The 21966-nt window shown below is 43.2% G+C and overlaps 1 protein-coding gene across 3 annotated transcripts in view; it reads left to right on the forward strand.

Annotated features, from left to right (window-relative positions):
* Positions 1–21966, forward strand: part of XPO7 (exportin 7) — a 97805-nt gene that overhangs the window by 62592 nt on the left and 13247 nt on the right. For all 3 annotated transcript variants that reach the window (XM_077469817.1, XM_077469818.1, XM_077469816.1), the window contains exons 12-23: positions 80–273; positions 654–759; positions 12765–12900; positions 12994–13067; positions 13160–13240; positions 14473–14536; positions 15830–15938; positions 16018–16124; positions 18028–18116; positions 20092–20199; positions 20276–20358; positions 21419–21633. In XM_077469817.1, the coding sequence (XP_077325943.1) occupies positions 80–273; positions 654–759; positions 12765–12900; positions 12994–13067; positions 13160–13240; positions 14473–14536; positions 15830–15938; positions 16018–16124; positions 18028–18116; positions 20092–20199; positions 20276–20358; positions 21419–21633 (1366 nt within the window). The remainder of the gene's footprint in view (positions 1–79; positions 274–653; positions 760–12764; positions 12901–12993; positions 13068–13159; positions 13241–14472; positions 14537–15829; positions 15939–16017; positions 16125–18027; positions 18117–20091; positions 20200–20275; positions 20359–21418; positions 21634–21966) is intronic.

A 21966-nucleotide genomic window follows, 5' to 3' on the forward strand; every position in this document is an offset into this window, starting at 1 on the left:
ATTTAAGTAATATGCCACTTCTCTTTGGGTTTCGTTTTTATGGTAAAAAGCCTTCATCTAACTGATGATATCTCTGCAGGGATGGCCTGGAAGATCCTCTTGATGATGCAGGATTGGTACAGCAACAGCTGGATCAACTCTCCACCATTGGGCGCTGCGAATATGACAAGACATGTGCACTCTTGGTACAGCTGTTTGACCAATCGGCACAGACCTATCAGGAACTTCTTCAAAGTGGATCGGCTCCAAGCATGGAGCTGGCTGTGCAGGAGGGTGAGAATCTAAGTGTACAGGCCAGAAACACTTGTTGATCTTGCTCATAGTATTCCATTGTATGTGGCGGCTGGTAAACCTGTTCCTGCAATCTTGGCTTGAACTAGTTTACAATCCTTGTATAAAATGTTAGCGTCTACCAACATTCTCAGTTGAAATGTATTTTACAGCCACTTCGATCACATAATATGATGAGCCATTGCAGCTTTTCTGAAGAAGTTAGAACAGTGACCAAAACTTCTGATTTGTTTCTTATGTTCCATTGAACTATAACCCCCGCTATATGAATTAGAAGTTGTAAACCTGGCACCAGCATTTCTCATTTCTGTTGGTACTCTATTTTTTCCTCTTTTGAGTCCCTTTATTGGCTCCTTCTGCAGGTCGCCTCACTTGGCTGGTTTATATAATCGGGGCAGTGATTGGAGGTCGAGTCTCATTTGCCAGCACTGATGAACAAGATGCCATGGATGGAGAACTAGTATGTCGGTAGGTATCGCTGTAAAAGTTGCAAGCAATAGCTGTGATGTTATTGGGGTCTGGCATGCATGTTAATAATGTAACAGATTAAAAGTAGATATAAACATTGAATGCGATATTTCTTAGCAAGATGAGATAATGTTGGGTTCCTGAATTCAGTTCAGCTCCCACAAGTGATACTATTGCATTAATTGAGCCTGCTTATGGTTCAGAATTTGAAATATTAATTATTTGTGTTATTTGAGTTAAGTACATTTAAAGGATATGTTCACTCCAAATAAACTGAAATTTTTTTTTTAGCCTATGAACCTCCTGTGGGATAAGGTTTATGTTCAAAATTTCTGATTTTGTAGGGTTCATCTTAAAATTGGATACCATTTCAGGACGTCCAATAAACACGGGAGGGTTGTCTCCGGGCTTGTAACATAGAACAGGACATCATCAGCATATGCTGCTATTTTATAGGCATCATTGTCAATCTGTAGTCCTTTAATTTCGGGGTTCAATCTGATCCTCATCAACAGTGGTTCCATTAATAAGATAAATAATAAGGGGGACAGGGGACAACCCTGCCGTGTCCCATTAAACATCCTAAAGGGCAAAGATCGAGACCCATTTATTTTGACCCTCGCTGTAGGTTGTTTATAGAGAGCGTTTATCCGGCCTAACATCTTAGGACCCACCCCAAATGCCCCCAGAGAATTTAACATGAATCCCCAGTCTACTCTGTCAAATGCTTTTTGAGCATCTATAGACAGTAGCAGACCTGGGGATCCACTTTCTTGGATTTCCGTTTTTATTTGGAGGGACAAAGAAATTAAGTATTTAGGTGTTAAAATAACTGCTTCACAAGACAAGCTATACCAACAAAATTTTATCTCGCTATTGAATGACATCAAAACACAACTAAATATCATGGCTCCTAGACAGAGATCTTGGATTAATAGAATAAATTGCTTAAAGATAATACTCCCCAAAATATTATATAAAATTCAAATGTTACCAATCCTGATCCCCCGATTCATATTTTAACAAACTAAATCTGCTTTTTAGTAGGTTTATCTGGGGGGGGGGGGGGGGAATGTGAATAAGTCAGGGGATACTCGCTAGAGACAGGACCCAGGTGGGTTTGGGGGCCCCGGACATTAAAACATACTACCACGCAATATTAATGGCACGGGGGGTGGACTGGGTAAAGGATAATAAAGAAAAAAGGTGGGTTAAATTAGAAAAAGGGATAAGTAACACATTAATAGGCAAAATGATTTGGACTCCGACACAGTTAAGAGACTTGGATAGTCATACACATATAATCGCATTTCCATGGTAATATGGGATAGGGTTCATAAACAAAAATGGTAGTATAACTCCCCGTTAATACCTTTTTTGCATCGGGGAAAGATAGGGTTTTTGGAGGGTGGATTAGAAAGAGCGATGCACAACTAAGGGATATCATGAATAATAGGAAGATTTGCACGTTACAGGAATTAAAGACTCAAAAAGAGGTTATAGATATAAATTGGTGGAGGTACATTCAGTTGAACCATTTCGTGGAGTCCCTCCCACACCCGATTAGATCCGCGGAGGACCTGCTTCCATTAGAGCGGTTGTATGCGGGGATGGATGGAAAGAGGGTGATCGCTAAGATTTATAAAATACTGATGGGTTTAAAAATAGTGGAACCCCCCGCATATATGAAAAGGTGGGATGAACAGTTGGGGATTAGAAGTTCAGAAAAAGAGATAAAGAAGATCCTACAGATGCCGTATGCAATCTCACCGGATTGCAGTACACTGGAAATGAACTATAAGTGCATGGCCCGGTGGTATATAACCCCGGATAAAATATACCATTTCCAAAAAGTCCTCTCAAATTTATGCTGGAGAGGATGTGCTGAGAAGGGCTCTGTTGTCCACATTTGGTGGACATGCCCCAAAATAACAATTTTTTTGGCAGATTGTATTATCAACAATTAAAGAAATTACCACGGAGGAGAGACCAGGGGATAGGGGAGGGGGGGTATGGCTGATTAAATATTATATTATATCATATTTAAAATTATTTAAAAAAAAGATATGTTCACTTTTTAAATATGGGTGCAACATGTTACAAAAGGTGAATTGATCCTTTAAAACTTTACCATGATTTATTTCCCACCTCCCTCTAGAGCTTGATATAGATAGATTATTTTTTTTTATATAACTTGTTCTTGTAGCTATCATTACTCCCTGTCGCATCACTAGGCTTGTACGATTCTTGCATAGAGAGCCAATGTGAGAGAGGTCAGTTCCGATTGACAACAAGAAATACAGTGTGTGGAGTGAGAGTCAGGGCAGCATCAGTATATGCTTGTTGAGTGGGACAGAGAGGGGCAGAAAGGCAGCCTTATTCCATCCAGCAGGCAGGGCTGACAACGCTGGTGAGGACTTAAGTGCACAAAAAGCATGGTGTTGGCCCAAACAGAATGTTAGATGCACACATCAACCTGTATTTTTATTTTTTACTTGCAGTGTTTTCAACGACTTCCCTGGCTGTAGGACGTCAATGGACATTCTCGGGTTGAAGTATATATACCGAAATGATGACCTGCACCTACAGGCATCATCCCGGTATGAACATTTTCAGCCAGCGATTCCCTTTATAGCAGAAGTAAATTTGAGTGTCACACCGGTCACCCACCCGCCGCTACCTTTTGGGCTAGCGTACAGTCGCGGAGCCCGGGAGTGATGCAGCATCTGCTGCTCAGAACAGAGAGGGGAACTTGTGCTCTTTCTCTGTGACCCCGGAAACAGGAAGCAATGAGATATTGTCACTTCAATTCTACCTCTTTGTTTACCTGGCTGGTAGTGGCCAGGAAAGCAGCTGATCAGACTGCTCTGTGTCTGATCGGCTGTATTGGAGGCCAGAGGAGAGGTTTGGAGTCTAATAGACCCCAGATCTCTCCATAAAGGTTTTTTGTGTATAATAAAAAAATTCTGGCTGTAATTTCCATGTCTGAGTACATCAGGATTTTAGGCTATTGGGGTACAATGTGAGGAAGCATGCAGACAGGATACCTAGCAGCCAGAATAAGGAGTTTTTAGAATGCCTCTAGGTGAAAATGCTGCATTTTTGCCAGTTACACTCTGCTTTGCAAAATTGCATGCAGGGATATGGAATTTCAAATCATTTGAGTGTAATGTAAGCTTAGTGCACATAAACAATGGTTTGATAAAAAGCAAAACACGCTGAAAAGAAGGGTGTGCTTGACGTTTGTGCACATACTGTTTGATTGGAGTTTTCTTTTAATTTTGTATAGAAATCATATGCTCCTCATGACAGTAAACGCAAGTCGAATCCTAACCTGCCCAAGTGGACCATTCAATTTAACCACTTAAGGACCGCCGCATGGCAATGTACGTCGGCACAATGGCACTGACAGGCACAAGCACGTACATGTACGTGCTTGCCTTCCAGCAGGTGGGGGGTCCGATCGAACCCCCTCCCGCTGGCTGCGGCGGTCCGTTTCGCTTCAGGAGCGATCCGGGGTGAGGGGATGGTCGTTGGTTTCTGGCCATCCCTTCTCGATCGCTCCTGACGTATGAGAAGCTTCCCCCGCCTGTGTAGTGTAAACCAAGCAGGGAGGAAGTGATATCATTCTCCTCGGGGCGGTTACTCCCCCCCCCCCCCCCCCCCCCCCCCGTCAGTGTCACTGATTGCAGTGATCAGTTATTTACTGATCACTGCATTTAGTGTCAGTTGTGACAGTAAAAAGTGTCAGAGCAGTTAGTGTTAGGTCCAGGTTAGCCCCCTACCCCCCCTAATAAAGGTTTAACCCCCTGATTGCCCCTAGAGTTAACCCTTTCACCCCCTTTTGCCAGTGTCACTAAGCGATCGCTTTTCTGATCGCTGCATTAGTGACACTGGTGCCGCTAGGTAGCTAGTTATTTTATTTTATTTTTTATGTTCACCATGGTTTTTATAGCGCTAGGTACCCCCATATACTACCCAATAAAAGTTTTAACCCCCTGATTGCCCCTAGAGTTAACCCTTTCACCAGCGATCACCGTATAAGTGTCACTGGTGATACTGGATAGCCATTTAGTTATTTAGGTTCCCCGTCAGGTTTTTATATAGCGTCCGGGACCCCCATATACTACCCAATAAGTTTTAACCCCCTGATTGCCCCTAGAGTTAACCCTTTCACCAGCGATCACCATATAAGTGTTACGGGAGACTCTGGTTAGTTTGCTTTTTATAGCATCAGGGCACCCACCATTTATTACCCAATAAAGATTTAACCCCCTGATCACCCGACGGGTGATATCAATTAGTTTTTAGGGTCAGGGTCTGCGTCGCCCCAGGCAGCGCTAGGTTAGTGCCAGTACCGCTAACACCCACGCGCAAAGCATACACCTCCCATAGTGGTATAGAATCTGTACAGATCAATATCTGATCAGATCTATACTAGCGTCCCCAGCAGTTTAGGGTTCCAAAAAAACGCATTGTTAGCGGGATCATCCCAGATACCTGCTAGCACCTGCGTTTTGCCCCTCCGCCCAGCCCACCCAAGTGCAGTATCGATCAATCACTGTCACTTACAAAACACTAAACACATAACTGCAGCGCTCGCAGAGTCAGGCCTGATCCCTGCGATCACTAACAGTTTGTTTTTTTGGTAGCGTTTTATATTTAAATCTTGAAGGCAGTGCTTGGTTTTCGGGGTCCAGTACGTGGCTAGGCTCCCAAAAAGTCCCCCACATGTGGTATTCCCTGTACACGGGAGAAGCGGCAGAATTTATTTTGGGGTGTAATTTCACTTATGCCCATAGCATGTGTGAGCAATATATCATTTAGTGACAACTTTGTGCAAAAACAAAAAAAAATTGTTATATTCCCGCAACTTGTGGCAAAATATAAAATATTTCATGGACTCAACATGCATCTCAGTAAATAGCTTGGGGTGTCTACTTTCCAAAATGGGGTCATTTGGGGGGGTTTTGTGCTATTTTGGCATTTTATGGCGTTTGAAACTGTGATAGGTAGTGAGGAGTGAAATCAAAAATTTGCACCCTTAGAAATCCTGAAGGCAGTGATTGGTTTTCGGGGTGCCGTACGCAGCTGGACTCCCAAAAAGTCCCACATGTGGTATCCCCATACTCAGGAGAAGCAGCAGAATATATTTTGGGGTGCAATTCCACATATAACTATGGCATGTGTGAGCAATATATCATTTAGTGACCACTTTTTGTAAACTCTTTTTTTTTTTGTGTGTGTGTCATTATTCAATCACTTGGGACAAAAAAAAATATTCAATGGGCTCAACATGCCCCTCAGCAATTTTCTTGGGGTGTCTACTTTCCAAAATGGGGTCATTTGCAGGGGGGTTTGTACTGCCCTGCCATTTTAGCACCTCAAGAAATGAGATAGGCAGTCATAAATTAAAAGCGGTGTAAATTCCAGAAAATGTACTCTAGTTTGTAGACGCTATAACTTTTGCGCAAACCAATAAATATACGCTTATTGACATTTTTTTTTTTTTTTTTTTTTTACTAAAGACATGTGGCTGAAATCATTTTGGCCTAAATGTATGACTAAAATTTAGTTTATTCGATTTTTCTTATAACAAAAAGTAGAAAATATCATCTTTTTTTTATTTATTTTTTTTTTTTTAATTTTCAGTCTTTTTCCTTTTTATATCGTAAAAAATATAGCAGAGGCAATCAAATACCATCAAAAGAAAGCTCTATTTGTGGGAAGAAAAGGACACAAATTTTGTTTGGGTACAACATTGCATGACTGCGTAATTACCAGTTAAAGCAGTGCAGTGCGAAATTGTAAAAAGACCTCTGGTCCTCAGGCTGACAATTGGTCCGGGGCTGAAGTGGTTAAAGTATATATCGGGGCAAAATAAAGCGTTCAGCACGTTTCCCTTTAACCATTTCATATCTGGCCTACATGTAAAAATCTACCCTATTATTATTTTTTTCCTTGAAAATTACCTGGAACCCCTAACAACAATTTTTTTTTTTTTTTTTTTTTTTAATGGGCAAAAAAAAAAAAACTATTTACCCCAATTCTTTTGTATAATGTGAAACATGATTGCTGCCATTCCATGGGTAGGCGTGACATGTTCGGCATCTAACTATGGTGCTTAAAATTCTCCATAGGCATTGTTTTTTTTTTTCTTCTTTTTTTTTTTTTTTTTTTTTTTTTTGGGGAAAACTGACAATTTTATTAATTTAAAAAAAAAAAGAGAGAGGAACAGAAATAAGAGGGGATCAACAAAAAAAAGGGGAAAAAAAAGGACAAAGCAATAAATAATAATAAAGAGCACAGGAGGATACATAGTACAATAATAATCACAACATCAGATTGCCCGTTGATCCAACATCACAACTAGGGGTAGGACTAGGTGCCGGTTCATGAAGTTTATGACCCCCTGACATCATAGTGAGCTACTATATAATAAAAGGGCCGCAATAGCAAACCTCCTGTACCAAGTCTCTTCACCAAATAGAAATAGGAGCATTAGAGGAGGGAAAAGCTAAGTCAAGAAAAGGAGAGAGAGGTTAGAGATAGAGTGTAAGAGGGTTAAGGCAGCCTCCCGCCCAAGGGGCCCATCATTGTCCCAAAAAACAGCCACCTCAGGCAGTATTAGTCCCGGTGAGGAGAGAACCGTGTATCATAAGGCTAGGGGAGTCTCCAATAGGACCCAAGGTTCCCATATTCTATCGTGCTTATCAAGGGTGTCATTCAGGGAGGCTGTCAGATATTCCATTCTCTTAACATCTCTGATCCTGGTGTGTAGTTCAAATAGGGAGGGGGGGGGGTCCGTCTGTTTCCACTTTAGGGCCACCAGGCAGCATGCTGCGGTTAACACATGCGACAGTAGCTTCTGTGACAGTTTAGTGAGGGAGAAGGGTGGCAGACCTAACAGATACATTTTGGGATCTAAGGGCACCTCAGCACCGAAGATAGATTGGAGCAAAGATTGCACCATCAGCCAGTATGGGAGAAGTAGGGGGCACGTCCAGTAGATATGGAATAGCGTTCCCCTATCTTTATGGCATCGCCAACAGCGAAAGTCAGTCAATGGGTATATGGAGTGGAGCAGGTCCGCGGTCTGATGCCAATGGAATAAGATCTTGTATTGATTCTCCTTGTAGAGCATGCAGATGGAGCTTCTGGAAGCCTGCGACCAGATACGCTGCCACGCGGTTAGGGGTATAGTTTCACCCAGGGCCTGCTCCCACTTGCCCATATAGGCATGTCGTGGCCCGTCCGTTGACGGGGACACTATCAGAAGCTGATAGGTGTGGGAGATCATACCCTTTGGGGAAGAGCCCTCCAAACATATTTTTTCGAATTCAGTTAAAGGGGAAAAGCGAAGGTTGGCCACAAACGATTGTGCGTAGTGCCGTAGTTGCAGATAACTAAAGAAGGCCTGTTTGGGTAAATTAAAAGTGTTTTGCAGGTCCTGGAAGGATTTCAAAAATCTAGTTCTGGGGTCTATCAGGTGGCCATAGTGGAATAGGTCTCTTTCCATCCAAAAGTGGGACATCTGTGAGGTTATGCTGTCCTGGATATTAGGCGTGAACAGGAATGAGGTCACCGGTGAGGAGGTAGTAGTAAGCGGATGCGACAGTTTCACACGTCGCCAAAGCGTGCGCGGCAACGCCATGGGGCCCAGGAGGTGCGCCCCCCCATGTGTTATATCGGAGCTCCAAAGCATGGAGTTCGGATGAACGGGGGCTAACCACAATTTCTCAATTTGCGTCCAGCGATTAAAGGCGTGGAGAGTACACCAGGAGGCCACAGGGCGTAACTGGGCAGCCAAGTAATATTTGGCTATATTGGGGAATGCAAGGCCGCCCTGGGTGCGGGGGGCGTACAGAACCGATTTGCTGATCCTGTGTCTCTTATAGTTCCAGAAAAAATGTAGAAGATCACCCTGGAGTTTTTAAAAAAAAACGAGCTAGGGACAGGGATGGGCAAAGTCTCAAAAAGATACAAAAGTTTGGGTAAAATGGTCATTTTTAGTGTTGCGAGACGACCAAGCAGCGATAACCTCAGAGATCTCCACTTGGCTAGGGATGCTTTGATAGATGCAAGCAGTTGGGGAAAGTTGGCTGCATAGAGAGTCGTAGGAAGGTGTTAGGTGGACCCCCAGGTATTTTAGAGAGGATGCCCTCCACCCATAATTAAATGATTGTGATAATACCGATAAAGTTTGGGGGGGAATATTATGGGGGAGGGCTTTAGTTTTAGAGCTATTGATTTTGGAACCCGAAAGAGCACTATATCTATACAGTTCGAGGTGGAGGTTCGGGAGAGAGATATGGGGCTGCGTAAGAGTAAGGGGAACATCATCAGCGAATAGAGATCTTGAAATCTCGAATACGGACCGGAATCCCATGAATATTCGGGTTTTGTCTAATGTGGGCGGCTAGGGGTTCGATAAACAGAGCATAGAGGGGAGAGAGCGGGCAGCCCTGCCGGGTCCTGTTAGAGATCTAGAAGGCAGGGGAGGTGGCAAATTGGGTGCGTACACTGGCTGAGGGGGATGAGTACAGGTGCATGATGGCTCTGAGGAAGGGTTCCTCGATGCCTGCCCGTCAGAGCTTTGCGAACAAGAAAGGCCAACTCAGCCTATCGAAGGCCTTTTCCGCATCCAAACTGAGCAGTAAAGCCTGCATCTTGGCCTTCTTGGCAACATCCACTAGATCGATGACCCTCCTTGTGTTATCCCCAGCTTGGCGAAGGGGAACAAAGCCCACTTGGTCTCTGTGTATGAGATACGGCAGAAGAGTGTTTAATCTGCCAGCTAATGTTTTCGTAAATCTCTTTAAATCGGTATTGAGGAGTGCAATTGGTCTGTAATTAGACGGGAGGGTGTGGTCTTTGCCCGCCTTAGGAATTAGCGTGAGATAGGAGGCCTGCATGTCCCTCGGGACAGGCGTAGATGAGAGGAACGAGTTGAACAGGGTCATCATATGGGGTAGTAAATGCGGGAGAAAGGTCTTATAGTACCGGTACGGAAGGCCGTCCGGGCCCGGGGCTTTGTCATTCGGTAAAGATTTGACCACGTCCCCTATCTCCTATTCCGTGATTGGGGAGTTAAGGTTCTCAAGAGCCGCATGGGAGAGGACAGGGAGGTCACAGCCCATCAGGTAGGAGTTGATATCTCGGGACAAGTCGGGTGAGGGAGGGGTATGTGGGACATTCGGGTCGTTGTAGAGAATGGAGTAATAGTCGTGAAATATTTGGGCGATGTTAGTGGGATTGGACTGAATGATGCCTTTGGCATCTTTAAGGAGGGCAGGCGACTAAGTCGCCAACCGTTCGCGAAGTTGTCGGGCTAAGAGTGTGTGTGGCTTGTTGGCCTTGTCAAAGTACGTTTGTCGAAGCCTGAGCAGGGCCTTCTCTATCTTACCCATGTCTGTCCTTCAGCCCAGCCCGGACACTGATGAGCTCCCTAAGAGTGGCCAGGGATGGGGAGGTGAGCAGTCTCTCTTCCAGACGTGTAAGTCTATCCAGGAGTGCTCTACGGGTGGTGTTGGCGTTTCTCTTTAAGGCCGAGGAGAGGGATATGCACTGGCCCCTGAAGACTGCCTTGTGGCCCTCCCAGAGAGAGGAAGTGGAAACCCCAGAGGAGGCCTTCTCAGCAAAATATAGCTCCAATGTTCACTCCAGTTCCACTCTGGTCGGGCCATGTTTAAGTAAGAAGTCATTCAAGCGCCAGTTAGATGTACGGAAGTTGCTTGGGGAGAGTGCAAGGGAAAGTTTGATGGGAGCATGGTCCGACCAGGATATGGCTTGAATGTGGGAGTCCGTACAGGCCCTCAAGGTTGGGGCATTAACAAAAAAAATAGTCCAGTCGTGAATGGGACTTATGGGGATGGGAATAGAAGGTGAATTGTTTCGCTGATGGGTACCTGGTGCGCCAGGCGTCAAATAGGGTGTGTTTCCTGGTCAGCTGGCGAAAAAGGGTAGAGTTTCTAGCAGTATTCCGAGGTGGTTTTCCGCCTCCCAGGGAGTGTTTGTCTAGACCGGGGGAGTAAGCCAGGTTGAAGTCCCCTCCAATAACCAGATACTGGTTGGGAGCTTCAAACAGCCATTTGTACACCTTGGTCAGAAAAGGGACCGGATTAACATTCGGGGCGTAAATGTTACAGAGCGGAATTTCCACGCCTTTCCAAGTGCCTTTAAGGATAAGGTAATGTCCGAGATTGGGGATTGCAGCCGGAAAGGGGTGCCCTGTTTAAAGAGAATTGCCACCCCCGTTCGCTTGCGAGGGTTGGAGGCCATGTATGTTTGCGGGTAGGATTTGAGGGCAAAAGCCATGGTGCCAGTCTTGGCCAAATGCGTCTCTTGAATAAAAATATCAGCTGCAGACCGCTTAAACTCTCGCGGTGCCAGGCTCCGTTTAATATTGGAATTTAGGCCCCATTACATTAAGTGATAGTATGTCAATCATGATGGGGGTGCGTTACAGGGGGAAGAGGTAGCTTACCTGACACTCTGGGAGATCCAAGCGCTCCCAGGGGACACTGAATGCACCCTCAGCACGAGCAGAAATTGGAGAGCTGCGGTCTCGGAAATGGAACCTGAGCCCCAGAGGCAGGAGGCGTCCGCTTGGGTGGGGATGAAAAGAGTAAGAAGAGGAGAGGAGGAAGGCGAGAAGGATAGGAGGCACAAAAAGAAAAACATTAGATGCATCACAATACTAATACCAGCACAATATAACCCACCTAAAAAAGGCGGCTGGTTGGGGGATCTCCAGAGGGGCCCCCCCCCCCCCCCCCCCCCAGCGGGAGGGGCAAAAAAGTCCCAAACAGAGACCACGGCGGAGAGCCCCCGGGGGGAGGAAGGTAGACTCAGGGCAGAGAAGATCCACTCCAAGGCCTGCCTGCATCACAAGCCTAAATGTAAAAACAGAAAGAAAGGATAAAAACCCGCACATATCAAATAGGGAAGACTGTATCCGGAGCCAGGGCTGGGCCCAGAAAGAGCAAGAGACAAAAAACTGAAAAAACCTGTAAGGAGAGAAACAACAAAAGGAAAACCCAGCATAAACTGAAACATAGGCATTGTTTTAAACGCCTAGACAGGTTACCAGTTTAGAGTTACACTGGAGGTTTGGTACTAGAATTATTGCTCTCGCTCTGACGCTCACGATAATACCTCATGTAATGGTGCAATCACCATTTACATATGCGTGCGGGAGTATCATATGCGTTCCTATTTGCACATAGGCACAAGTTGTGTTGTAGCTTGTCACCTGTGCCTTCCTGTTGACCAATAAAATGTTTCATCACATTACTAGTTAAGAGGAAGGCACAGGTAACGGCAATGGTATGTTCTGTAGGTCAGTGGTCAGTGGCCAGCTTAGCATTGTTGCACAACTGCACGGGTACATTTTAAGGTGTATTGAGTGGGATTCTGACTTCATATTGGTGGCAGCATTTAATTGCTAGCATTTAGGCTTGGTTACACTGCTGCGACCCCCAAAGTCATGCAGTTTTTAGTGTGACTTTGCATTGCAACATGCTGTGACCTCAATGCGACTTTCATGTGACTTGGCTGTTTTGTGACTCTTACTTTGTCAAATCCTAACAATACAGAGGCATGACACACATGATTGAACTTAAAACCCCTCTAAAATCACAGCCAAAGTCACAGATGAGACACATGCTACGTATTTGCGACTTTTGTGTTTGTTTGTTTTTTACCTTTACAGTCTCCGGCAGTCTACTTAATGTTGCAAGGAAGATGCAAAAAAAGTAATGCATGCATTTTCTATTTTTTTTTTTTTTTTTTTATTTGTCGCTGCAACTTGAGTTGCAGCAATTAGACAGCACCCATAGAAATTAATGTGCTTTGACTTGTCATGTGACTTTGGCAAATCTCAGCAAGTCCCATGAGAAGTTGCAGCCATTTGAACTAGGGCTAACACATTGTTGATTTATTTGAATTGCATTTCATTAACCGTTATTTTCATCATTATTTTGTCTTTCCCGTCCCTTTGACAGAGTGCTCCAGCTCATGAACCTCACAGATTCACGCCTAGCACAGGCTGGCAATGAGAAGCTGGAACTCTCTATGCTGAGCTTTTTTGAGCAGTTCAGGAAAATCTACATTGGGGATCAAGTGCAGAAATCCTCCAAGGTAAGTAGGCTGGCTAGTTTTTGACTCAGCAGTAGATGGAGTTCCTATTTCATTTGTTCATTCTTTGATCATAATTTTATTTTCTCTTTGCAGCTTTACCGTCGTCTTTCAGATGTGTTGGGTCTGAATGATGAAACAATGGTGCTGAGCATCTTTATTGGCAAAATGTGAGGCCTGCTTCTATCATAAATCTCTTCTTGTAAATCTTAAAGCTCTTGTGCAAGAAAATAGACAACCTGTTCTTTTGTGTTTCCTGCAGAATCACAAATCTAAAGTACTGGGGACGCTGCGAACCCATCACGTCGAAGACCCTCCAGCTGCTGAACGACTTGTCTATAGGATATCCTACACTATGTAGAAATTACTGGGAGGGGGAGGTCTTATGAGTACTTTTACACTCACCAGGGGCCTGTTGCTTAAGTCTGAATTTCAAATTGTTTTTATTCTATATGGCTATATGGGATGGAAGTAACCTTTTACCTTTACCTCCCTGGCTCGTGTGTTGGCTATTTTTTATTTTTTTTCCATACCAGACCCGAAGGTATGCATTGCCTTTTTTTTTTTTTTTTTATTATTATTGTTATAATACATTCAGCTGTCAGTGGGGAAACTCGCTGACAGCTGCTTAGTCATCGGTTGTTAAGGATGCGACAGCCAGCAGAATCACTTCCTTTCCGTATGCATACAATACATTCAATGGATGGCTGCTTGGCATTTTTGTGCAGATTTCCTAATTGTGACAACAGACCATGCCTGTGCAAAGTGCATTGGCTTGTAGTCTCCATTGGAGCCTATATGACATGGTAACGACAAAGAAAACGCTGTAGACAGATATTGTTGTAACCCTGTAATGAAGTGCATCAGCCAGTGTCTTCATAACAGGAACATTGGTATTATAATAAAAGCTGCAGATTTTAAAATATTGAAAATTACTTTTAAAATTGCTCTAACATTCTTAATGTAGTTCTTAAAGCTGAAGGTTTTTTTTTTTTTTTTTTTACCTTTTATGCATTCTATGCAGTAAGGTAAAAAAAAAACTTCAGTATGCAGCTCCCCAAATACTTACCCGAGCCAGATCACAGTCCAGCGATGTGCATGAGCAGCTGCTGTCCCATTTAGCTGAGAACAGCAGCAGCCAGTGGTTGCTGCTGCTGTCAATCACAGCCAGTGAGGAGGGAACGGGACCAAGCTGTGTTGTGTGGAGACACGGAGCAGGGCTCAGTAGCAAGTATGCACGAGTGCCCCCATAGCAAGCAGCTTGCTATGGGGGCACTCGGAGAAGTGGAGGAGCCAGGAGCACTGGTGGGGGACCAAAGAGGAGGATCGGGGCTGCTCTGTGCAAAACCATTGCACAGAGCAGGTATGACATTCTTGTTTTTGTTTTTATTTAACTTTAATATCACTTTTTACGTTGGTATGAGATTTTGATAAGGCTTACGTAATAATGTTTTCTTTTGTGGTCAACCAGAAGATGACCATGTATATATTTGTGATCATGAATGGCGTGTTAACCAATTGCAAATTGTGATCATTTTCTATTGTCCTGTGTCTTTTATCCTTAACTCCTCGCACGTACAGCAGTGTCAGAAAGCTGGTGAAGCTTAGCGCTGTTCAGTTCATGTTAAACAACCACACAGTAAGTGCAGTGGGAAATAATGAGTATGGGGAGGAGCAATTCAAATATCCAATTAATATGTCTTCTACAATATTGAAGAAGGAAAAAAATGAGAATCGGGTTGCTTTAAATAGCAATAATGGGTTTCTCTTCCATGCATTGATGTATTAGCCTCATGATCTGAAAATCTAGCTAATTTTTGGTGTTATGTGGGTTTTACCTTCTTTATATTTTACAGAAATGTATTTTTTTTTTCTTCTCCCCAGCAGGCTTTTTTATATTTGTGACATGTTGTATACATGAGGGTGGAAAGAACAAGGCTCAGGGTTTTTTTTTTATTTTTTTACCTTGTCATGAATGTAATGATGTGCCAGAAGCCGGAGCAAGCCTAGAAATGAGTTAAAAATAACACTGATTTTGGGCTCGCTTAACCTGTTCCGACTGGCCTTATGTATATATGCGGCTGCTGGGCAGGTGGAGTTTAAGCCTGAGTGATTGTATATATTTGTCCATGGGGGAACAGCTTTTGTGTGCTGAGAACACGCTCTTGCCACAGTAACTGAGCTGTCATGGGCAGCTACCGATGCATACTTGCATACAGCGGTCACAACATTGGAAAGCCCTCCTCCCAGCATTAAGAGCCACTTAAAGCGCCAGGGGTCAAATACTTCAGCTGGCCAACTTGAATTTTGGTTGATTGCTGCTGAATTGGCTTGTACTAACTTTGAACTGTGGATGGCCCTGCTGGATTAACAAAGTAAATTTAAAAACTGAGTCAGGTGGAAAATTATGATGAACAGTGACTATCAGATTTAGGCACTGTTGGGGCATTTAGGAATACAATAGCTGGCAGAGGAGATTCCGATACCCATGCTGAATGAGAGAACTCTAATCGTGTATGGTTAGCCTTACACCTGCCTTTCCTTGCAGTGCAACCAAAGATAATATACAATTTGATGCCCAATTTTACTCTGTATCCAGTGGCACCGCCAAATCAGATCTGGCCGCCTTTGAATAAAGTTTGGACACCCCTGGTGTATGGTGTTATTTCACCTTTACAGAAAGATTCTTCTCCCAAGCACATATCCTCACTGCATATGGTGGTAGCCTATATAAACCTGTTCAGTTTTGAGTTTCCTAGTCCAGAATGTTACTTCTGTAAGTTACTTGTGAAGTGAAATAAGTCAGGCTAGCACTCAGAAGAATGTTTCCTATGTTTGATGTAAAAGATTAATGGTTGGCATCTTGTGGATGGTGAAATTTTGTGACAGATTTCCTACAATTATGTCTCTTTTTTTTTATATTGTGTTACAGAGTGAACACTTCTCTTTCCTGGGAATCAACAGCCAATCAAATTTGTCAGATATGCGCTGCCGCACTACCTTCTACACAGCACTAGGACGCCTCCTCATGGTGGATTTAGGTACTGTTGCTTTAAGTCTTGTGAGTTTTAGCCTTGCCTCTAGCTGTGTCATTGTTTACACTGTCCTTATTGTCTTTAGGAGAGGATGAGGAACAGTTTGCTCAGTTCATGATGCCTCTCACTGCTGCCTTTGAATCAATGGCTCAAATGTTCAACAGCAACAACTTTAATGAGCAGGAAGCCAAGGTAATGTGAATTTGTTGTGTCACTGTGAGTCCCACATCAGTTACCCATGTACCCTGCAGATTTTTTGGCCCAGTGAATATTTCAGAACCACCTCTATTTCCTACTAGGCAATGAGCTGTAAAGCCTGTTACACACTATAAGTTGTATTTTTAGTTGAATCCAGTGGGCTAAATGGGAAAAAAAAAACTGATACATTGCTGTACTAACACAAGTGATGTTAGTGCAGTGATTTCCCTTGCTGAGCGATTGTGTTTTGACAAGGGTACCCAGCACTGATTCTATGTTGGTTTTCCAAATTGCTCGTTTGACAGAAGCCAGTCGAACAGGCAGCTGTACACATGGGCTGAATGTCGGCCAGTTTCTACTGTACTGGCTGATATGCAGCCCGTGTACCCAGCCTAAGCCACTCTGGTTGTTCATTAGGCTGAGCATTCATGGGAGAGGGGTTGAGCAGACAAAAAAGTATGCATGTTGCCTTCCTTAACTGAAATATGTAGCTCTAGTCTTCCCGCTGCTGTTCTAGCTCTGTTACTGGTGGCAGAGATGTACAGCCTACTACTACCTTGTTTGTTTCTCCTGAGGAGGAGGTGGGGGGGTGGTGTCATGTGGTGTCACTAAAGTGCAGAGGGCTATCCTATGATGTCAAGTTTCTTGTGGTGGTAGTATATGTGAGGGGGTATCTTGTGGTGTTAGGGTGTGGAGGAGTGCCCTGTGTTGTCATGGGGGTGCAGAGGGGTATTTCACGGTGGGGTGAGCTGGGTCCAGCCCACAAAGCACGCCACACACCAGAACACACCCCCTGAAAACCCCAGCCCCAAAGGGACATGCATCCCCGAAACCACCCTGTGAAAAAACCATCCCTCCCAGCAGCATGCCTGGCTCCAGTCCTCTCCATGTGCAAATTCGAGATCTGCCATCTGTCGCCAAAAACAAACCCTCGCTAGTCAAAAACAAACAAAATAACTGGCTTCTAGATTCAAAACACATTTGTCAAGCCCTGGCCTAATTTACCCATATATTATTTATGTATTTATTTTTATTTGGTTTGCTGCAAGTGTGCTACTGTAGCCTCTTCTCCAAATTCAGTGTCCGATTTACCTGTGCCTTAGCAGTCTCTGAGCCATCAGCTGTACAGACTGATTACAGGTTACTAAAATCTTTGACTAATGAGCTTTCCTTGGAGTGGCAGTCTATTGCTATCACTCCCAGGTTAAGCCCTCATTCACATTGGAACGATTCGCATGACAAGTCGCGCTCTTTTGCCAGCAATCGCGTTCAAATCGGTGCAGCACTGAATGCGTTGCCGCATCGATTTGAAACCGTAGTTTCACAAAAGCACTACTTTTGGTGATTTCAAGTGTGACTTGCATAGATATCTGTGCATGAAGCCACACAGATGTCTTCCAAGTCACACTTGATGTTACACTGACATGCTGCTTTGAAATCATGTGACTTCAAAGCCGCAGTCGATGTAAATAAGGGCTGAAGAAGACTGTTTCAGCTCCTGTTGATGCAGTGTGCACCACCCTGAAGCTAGAAGATCAGCCTGTTGCTTCTACTAGTTCTGTTCCTGGCCTTGGGTGTTATACGCGTTTCCAGTTATTTCTTTACAAAGATTGGAAACGCCCCGGATAGGTTGTTTGCTCCCTAAGCACTCAACATTTTGAAACTTAAGGCAACATGGCTGTCTTTTTATATTGTTCAGATTTCAAATGCAGTAGTGCCTTGACTGGTTTATAGTCTGGCACCGGTACAACAAGGTGTCTGTACATTTTAGTACTTCAGATCTTTTTTGCTTTATCTAAAAGACCATATTGCATAAGTTGAAGTCGTCTCTGGTGTTTAACACATGCTGGAAAATGTTTTCTGTGCCCATTTTAACCATGTTTTCTTTCATGTCTAGAGAAGTCTAGTTGGGTTGGTGAGAGACTTGCGAGGAATCGCCTTTGCTTTTAATGCCAAGAGTAGCTTTATGATGCTGTTTGACTGGATGTATCCTTTTCAGGCTGTGTTGGTAATTAGCTGACATGCCCCTGATGTATTCGAGGAATTTTGGTAGACTACGGAGTTGCATTAATTTTTTAACATACAACTTAAAGTGGTATTAAACCCAAAACCTATTGCAGCTTACCAATCATTAGATGTGGCGGTTGTATTAGTTTTGTTCTTTTTAGGCTTTTTATTTTTTTTATTCACCTGATGTTCCAGCAGTAACCCAACTCCTGTGTTGGAGTGCCTACACTCTTGATGAAGGAGCATAGATACACCTTTTGGACAACAGCATTGTCATTCTGGGGGGAGAGGAGTGTTCGATGTACTAGCAGATTTAAGCTGGCCATAGATCGTTCAAAAAGCGCCAAATTCATCATTGACTGGGCAAAGCTTGAACTATAGTAGTCAACTCCTCTCGAATAAGACTGTTAAAATACAATATTTTTTTGATCAGTGCATGCAGCCAATAGGCAGCAGTGCTGATCAATGTATTCTGACAGTGGAGGAGTCCCGTTGTCCGAATACAGTAGCACATCGGGGAGGATTCCCACATCCACCTGGAAAGTGTGGATGGCGGAATCTGCTTCTTTTTTTTTTTTTTTTTTTTTTTTTTTTTTTTTTTTAGATCAGCCAGCCAACTAATCAAAAAACAAAAAGGAATTCTCTATGGCCAGCTTTAGCTACACTAACAAATTGATGCCAAACTCCAGCTAACACTAAGCGCAAAAGAGACTGCAGCCATCACATGTAAGAATTAGTAAGCTGCAGTATAATAAATGTTTGCTACTGGGTTTAATACCACTTTAAAAGAATAGAATGCTGGAAGCACATCATTGCTTGCGGTTCATAATTCATTTAATTTTGTCTTATGTATCGGTCTTGGTGTGTCTGGGTAAAATTATGTGTATTTTGTGAGAAGCAATGTGGACTAGGAGCTTGTAAGTAGACCAGTTAAAGGACAAGTTCACTTGGGCAAAAAAAAAAAATGCACTTTTTTTTTTTTTTTTGCAGGTAAAAAAAATGTGCATTTATTTTTTGTAGTAGAAGCCTGTAAAACAGATCGCAAGTCTCCTGCACAGTGCCAGTGTATCGGCTTACATGTACATCCCATATGGTAAGCTGATACTCCCTAAAAAGGAAGACTCAAACTACCACGGCGCTGTGTGGCTCATTGAGAACCTCAAGCTGACAACTGCTAAGGATGTCGGAATTTGTAGTTCATTCAGACACACAAAGCTGTGTGTCTGAATGATGTGGCCGTGTGGGCGGAGCCCCACACAGCCATGCTATATTCAAATAGTGACAGCTAGTACAGGGAATTTCTCCCCATACTGCTGTCACATGGGGGGAAAGGGCGGTGGCTGCAGCACTGGGAACATGTAACGTGTTCCCAAAGGTGAACTTATCCTTTAAAGCAAAACTGCAGCCAACCGTCAGGTTTATTGCTGTCTTTGTCCCCAGTGTAAGGATTCCTCCTTACTTGTTACCGCAAAGACAGCTGTAACTAGAAGAGGGAGTGAGGAGAAATTTGCTATTGGAGTCAGCTTTTCAAGGCCCCCACCCCTCCATTTTTGTTGAGATTTTCTCACTTCATGTCTCCAAAACCAAAATTTTTTTTTTTTTTTTTTTACAATTTAAATGTAAATGTAAGCCTATCCCATACCCACCTAACTGTCCCCGAGCCACCCCCATCAAATCTTTCTCTGCAGCTATTACCTTTTGTACCACCACCCCCTCCCTTTAGAATGTAAGCTCTACGAGCAGGGCCCTCCTCTACCTTTTGTATTGTACTGTAATTGTGTTGTCACCCCTATACATTGTAAAGCGCGGCGTAAACTGTTGGTGCTATATAAATTGTGAATAATAATAAATGTCTACCAATGTGTATATATAGTGGCCTAAGCAATAATAATAGTAAAGGGGGATGTCTGATGTGTACCAGTCCTGCTCATTGCTATTCCTTAGCTATTCTCAGATACCCAGCATACATGCCCATTCTTCAGAGGGCACTAGAACTCTGGTTCCATGACCCAGCCTGTACAACACCCATCCTCAAGCTTATGGCAGAACTAGTACATAACAGGTTTGTTTTTCTTCTCTTTAATTTTTACCCCTTAAACAGTAAAAAGAAGCTGACCATGTCTTTCATCCATCTACAGGTCACAAAGGTTACAGTTTGATGTTTCCTCACCGAACGGCATACTTCTATTTCGAGAGACCAGTAAAATGATCACAACTTATGGTAAGCCATTACATAAGAGGATACCCCCTTCACTTCATCTGCATTATCTTACAGCCAAAAGTTGTCAAATGGATAAAACTGATCATTTATTTAACCTATAAATTATTTTTTCTGTTCCAGACAGTTTTCGTGATTTACTCACCCCCTTGCCACCCTGTGTAGTCACATTTGTGTGACACCACTACTCAGTAGGAAATTACACATATTCTAGTCTCTACCTCTACACCCTAGAATATTAGATCATTCTAATAAGAAAAGTTCAGAGGTTCTGGCCTGCATCCTTCCTTCCTCCTTCGCTATACTAAAATTAAGAAGCATTGTCAAAGTAATGTAGAAAGGAACACATTAAGCCTCTGTTCACACTGATGCGACTTGTCATGCGATTTGACAGATAGAAGTCGCACCCTATTTCTTTCTATGGAACCGTTCACATCAGTGCGACTGACTTGCATACATTTTTTTTAAAAGGTTTCTGCACCATTTTTGGCAATTTCTTGTGCGACTTACAGTGACATGTGTACATGTAGTCGCACAGATGTCGTCATGGCACACACGAAATCGCATGGACCGGCAGCTTCGAAATCGCTCTGAGGTAGTGCGATTTCAAAGCTGCATTCAGTATGATCTGGGTGTAAAAGGATTGGCAGGTTATGAGAAGAAAGGGGTACAGGGAATCCTTAAATGAACACAAACAGAGGAATGGACGGTCTACACTGGGGGAAAAAAATGATTATACCCAGACATACGTTCAATTCAGGGGTGGAATTTAGTTGGAAAGTTAGTCCTAAATGACTATGTGCACAGGGATTACTGATTCAATCAAAGATCATTTACAAAGTCGCCCCTTTCACACTGAGAATATATCCTTTTTTATTTTTTTTATTTTTTTGGGATTTTTTTTTTACTGAAATTGTTGCAATTTACTGAAAATATGTGCTTATGGCATACATTATTACATTGTGGTTATATTTCTGTAGCAAGTCTCATCTCACTGGAGTACTGAAGTCTTCTTTCTGGAGGTGTTTTTATGTGTTTTATAGACATGTATTTTCCCCTTTAGGTAATCGGATCCTGACCCTGGGTGAGCTCCCCAAGGAGCAGCTCTATGTGCTGAAGTTGAAGGGAATCTCTATATGTTTCTCGGTGCTAAAAGCCGCTCTTAGCGGCAGCTATGTCAACTTTGGGGTCTTCAGGCTGTACGGAGATGAAGCTCTGGATAATGCTTTGCAGACGTTTGTCAAACTGCTGCTGTCTGTGCCACACAGTGATCTGCTGGTAATACTACACTCAAGGCTGCATCTTTTTTCTTTTGCAGCAATTGCTATTTGACTTTTGATCTGTAAGATTATCCTAACCATGGCTAACTGTATTTAGTATTAACCAGCAAATTCCTAAATAGAACCATTTGTAGGGGAAAGTCCAATAAGAATGCTTTATGAAAACTAAAGTAGGGCTATTGGTGATGGTGTCTAATTTGGGTTTATTTTATTGTCTCACCTGAGATGCAATTACCATTGATGTAATCAAGTTTCTATGGGCAACATTTCTATTTTTCCCTACTTTATATAACTTAACATTCGCTTGTGTTTTAAGATCACAACAAGATGC

The sequence above is a fragment of the Lithobates pipiens genome, unplaced genomic scaffold, assembly GCF_037356315.1.
Source record: "Lithobates pipiens isolate NorthernLeopardFrog02 unplaced genomic scaffold, aLitPip1_a1.2 Scaffold_8, whole genome shotgun sequence".
Classification (NCBI taxonomy): domain Eukaryota; kingdom Metazoa; phylum Chordata; class Amphibia; order Anura; family Ranidae; genus Lithobates; species Lithobates pipiens.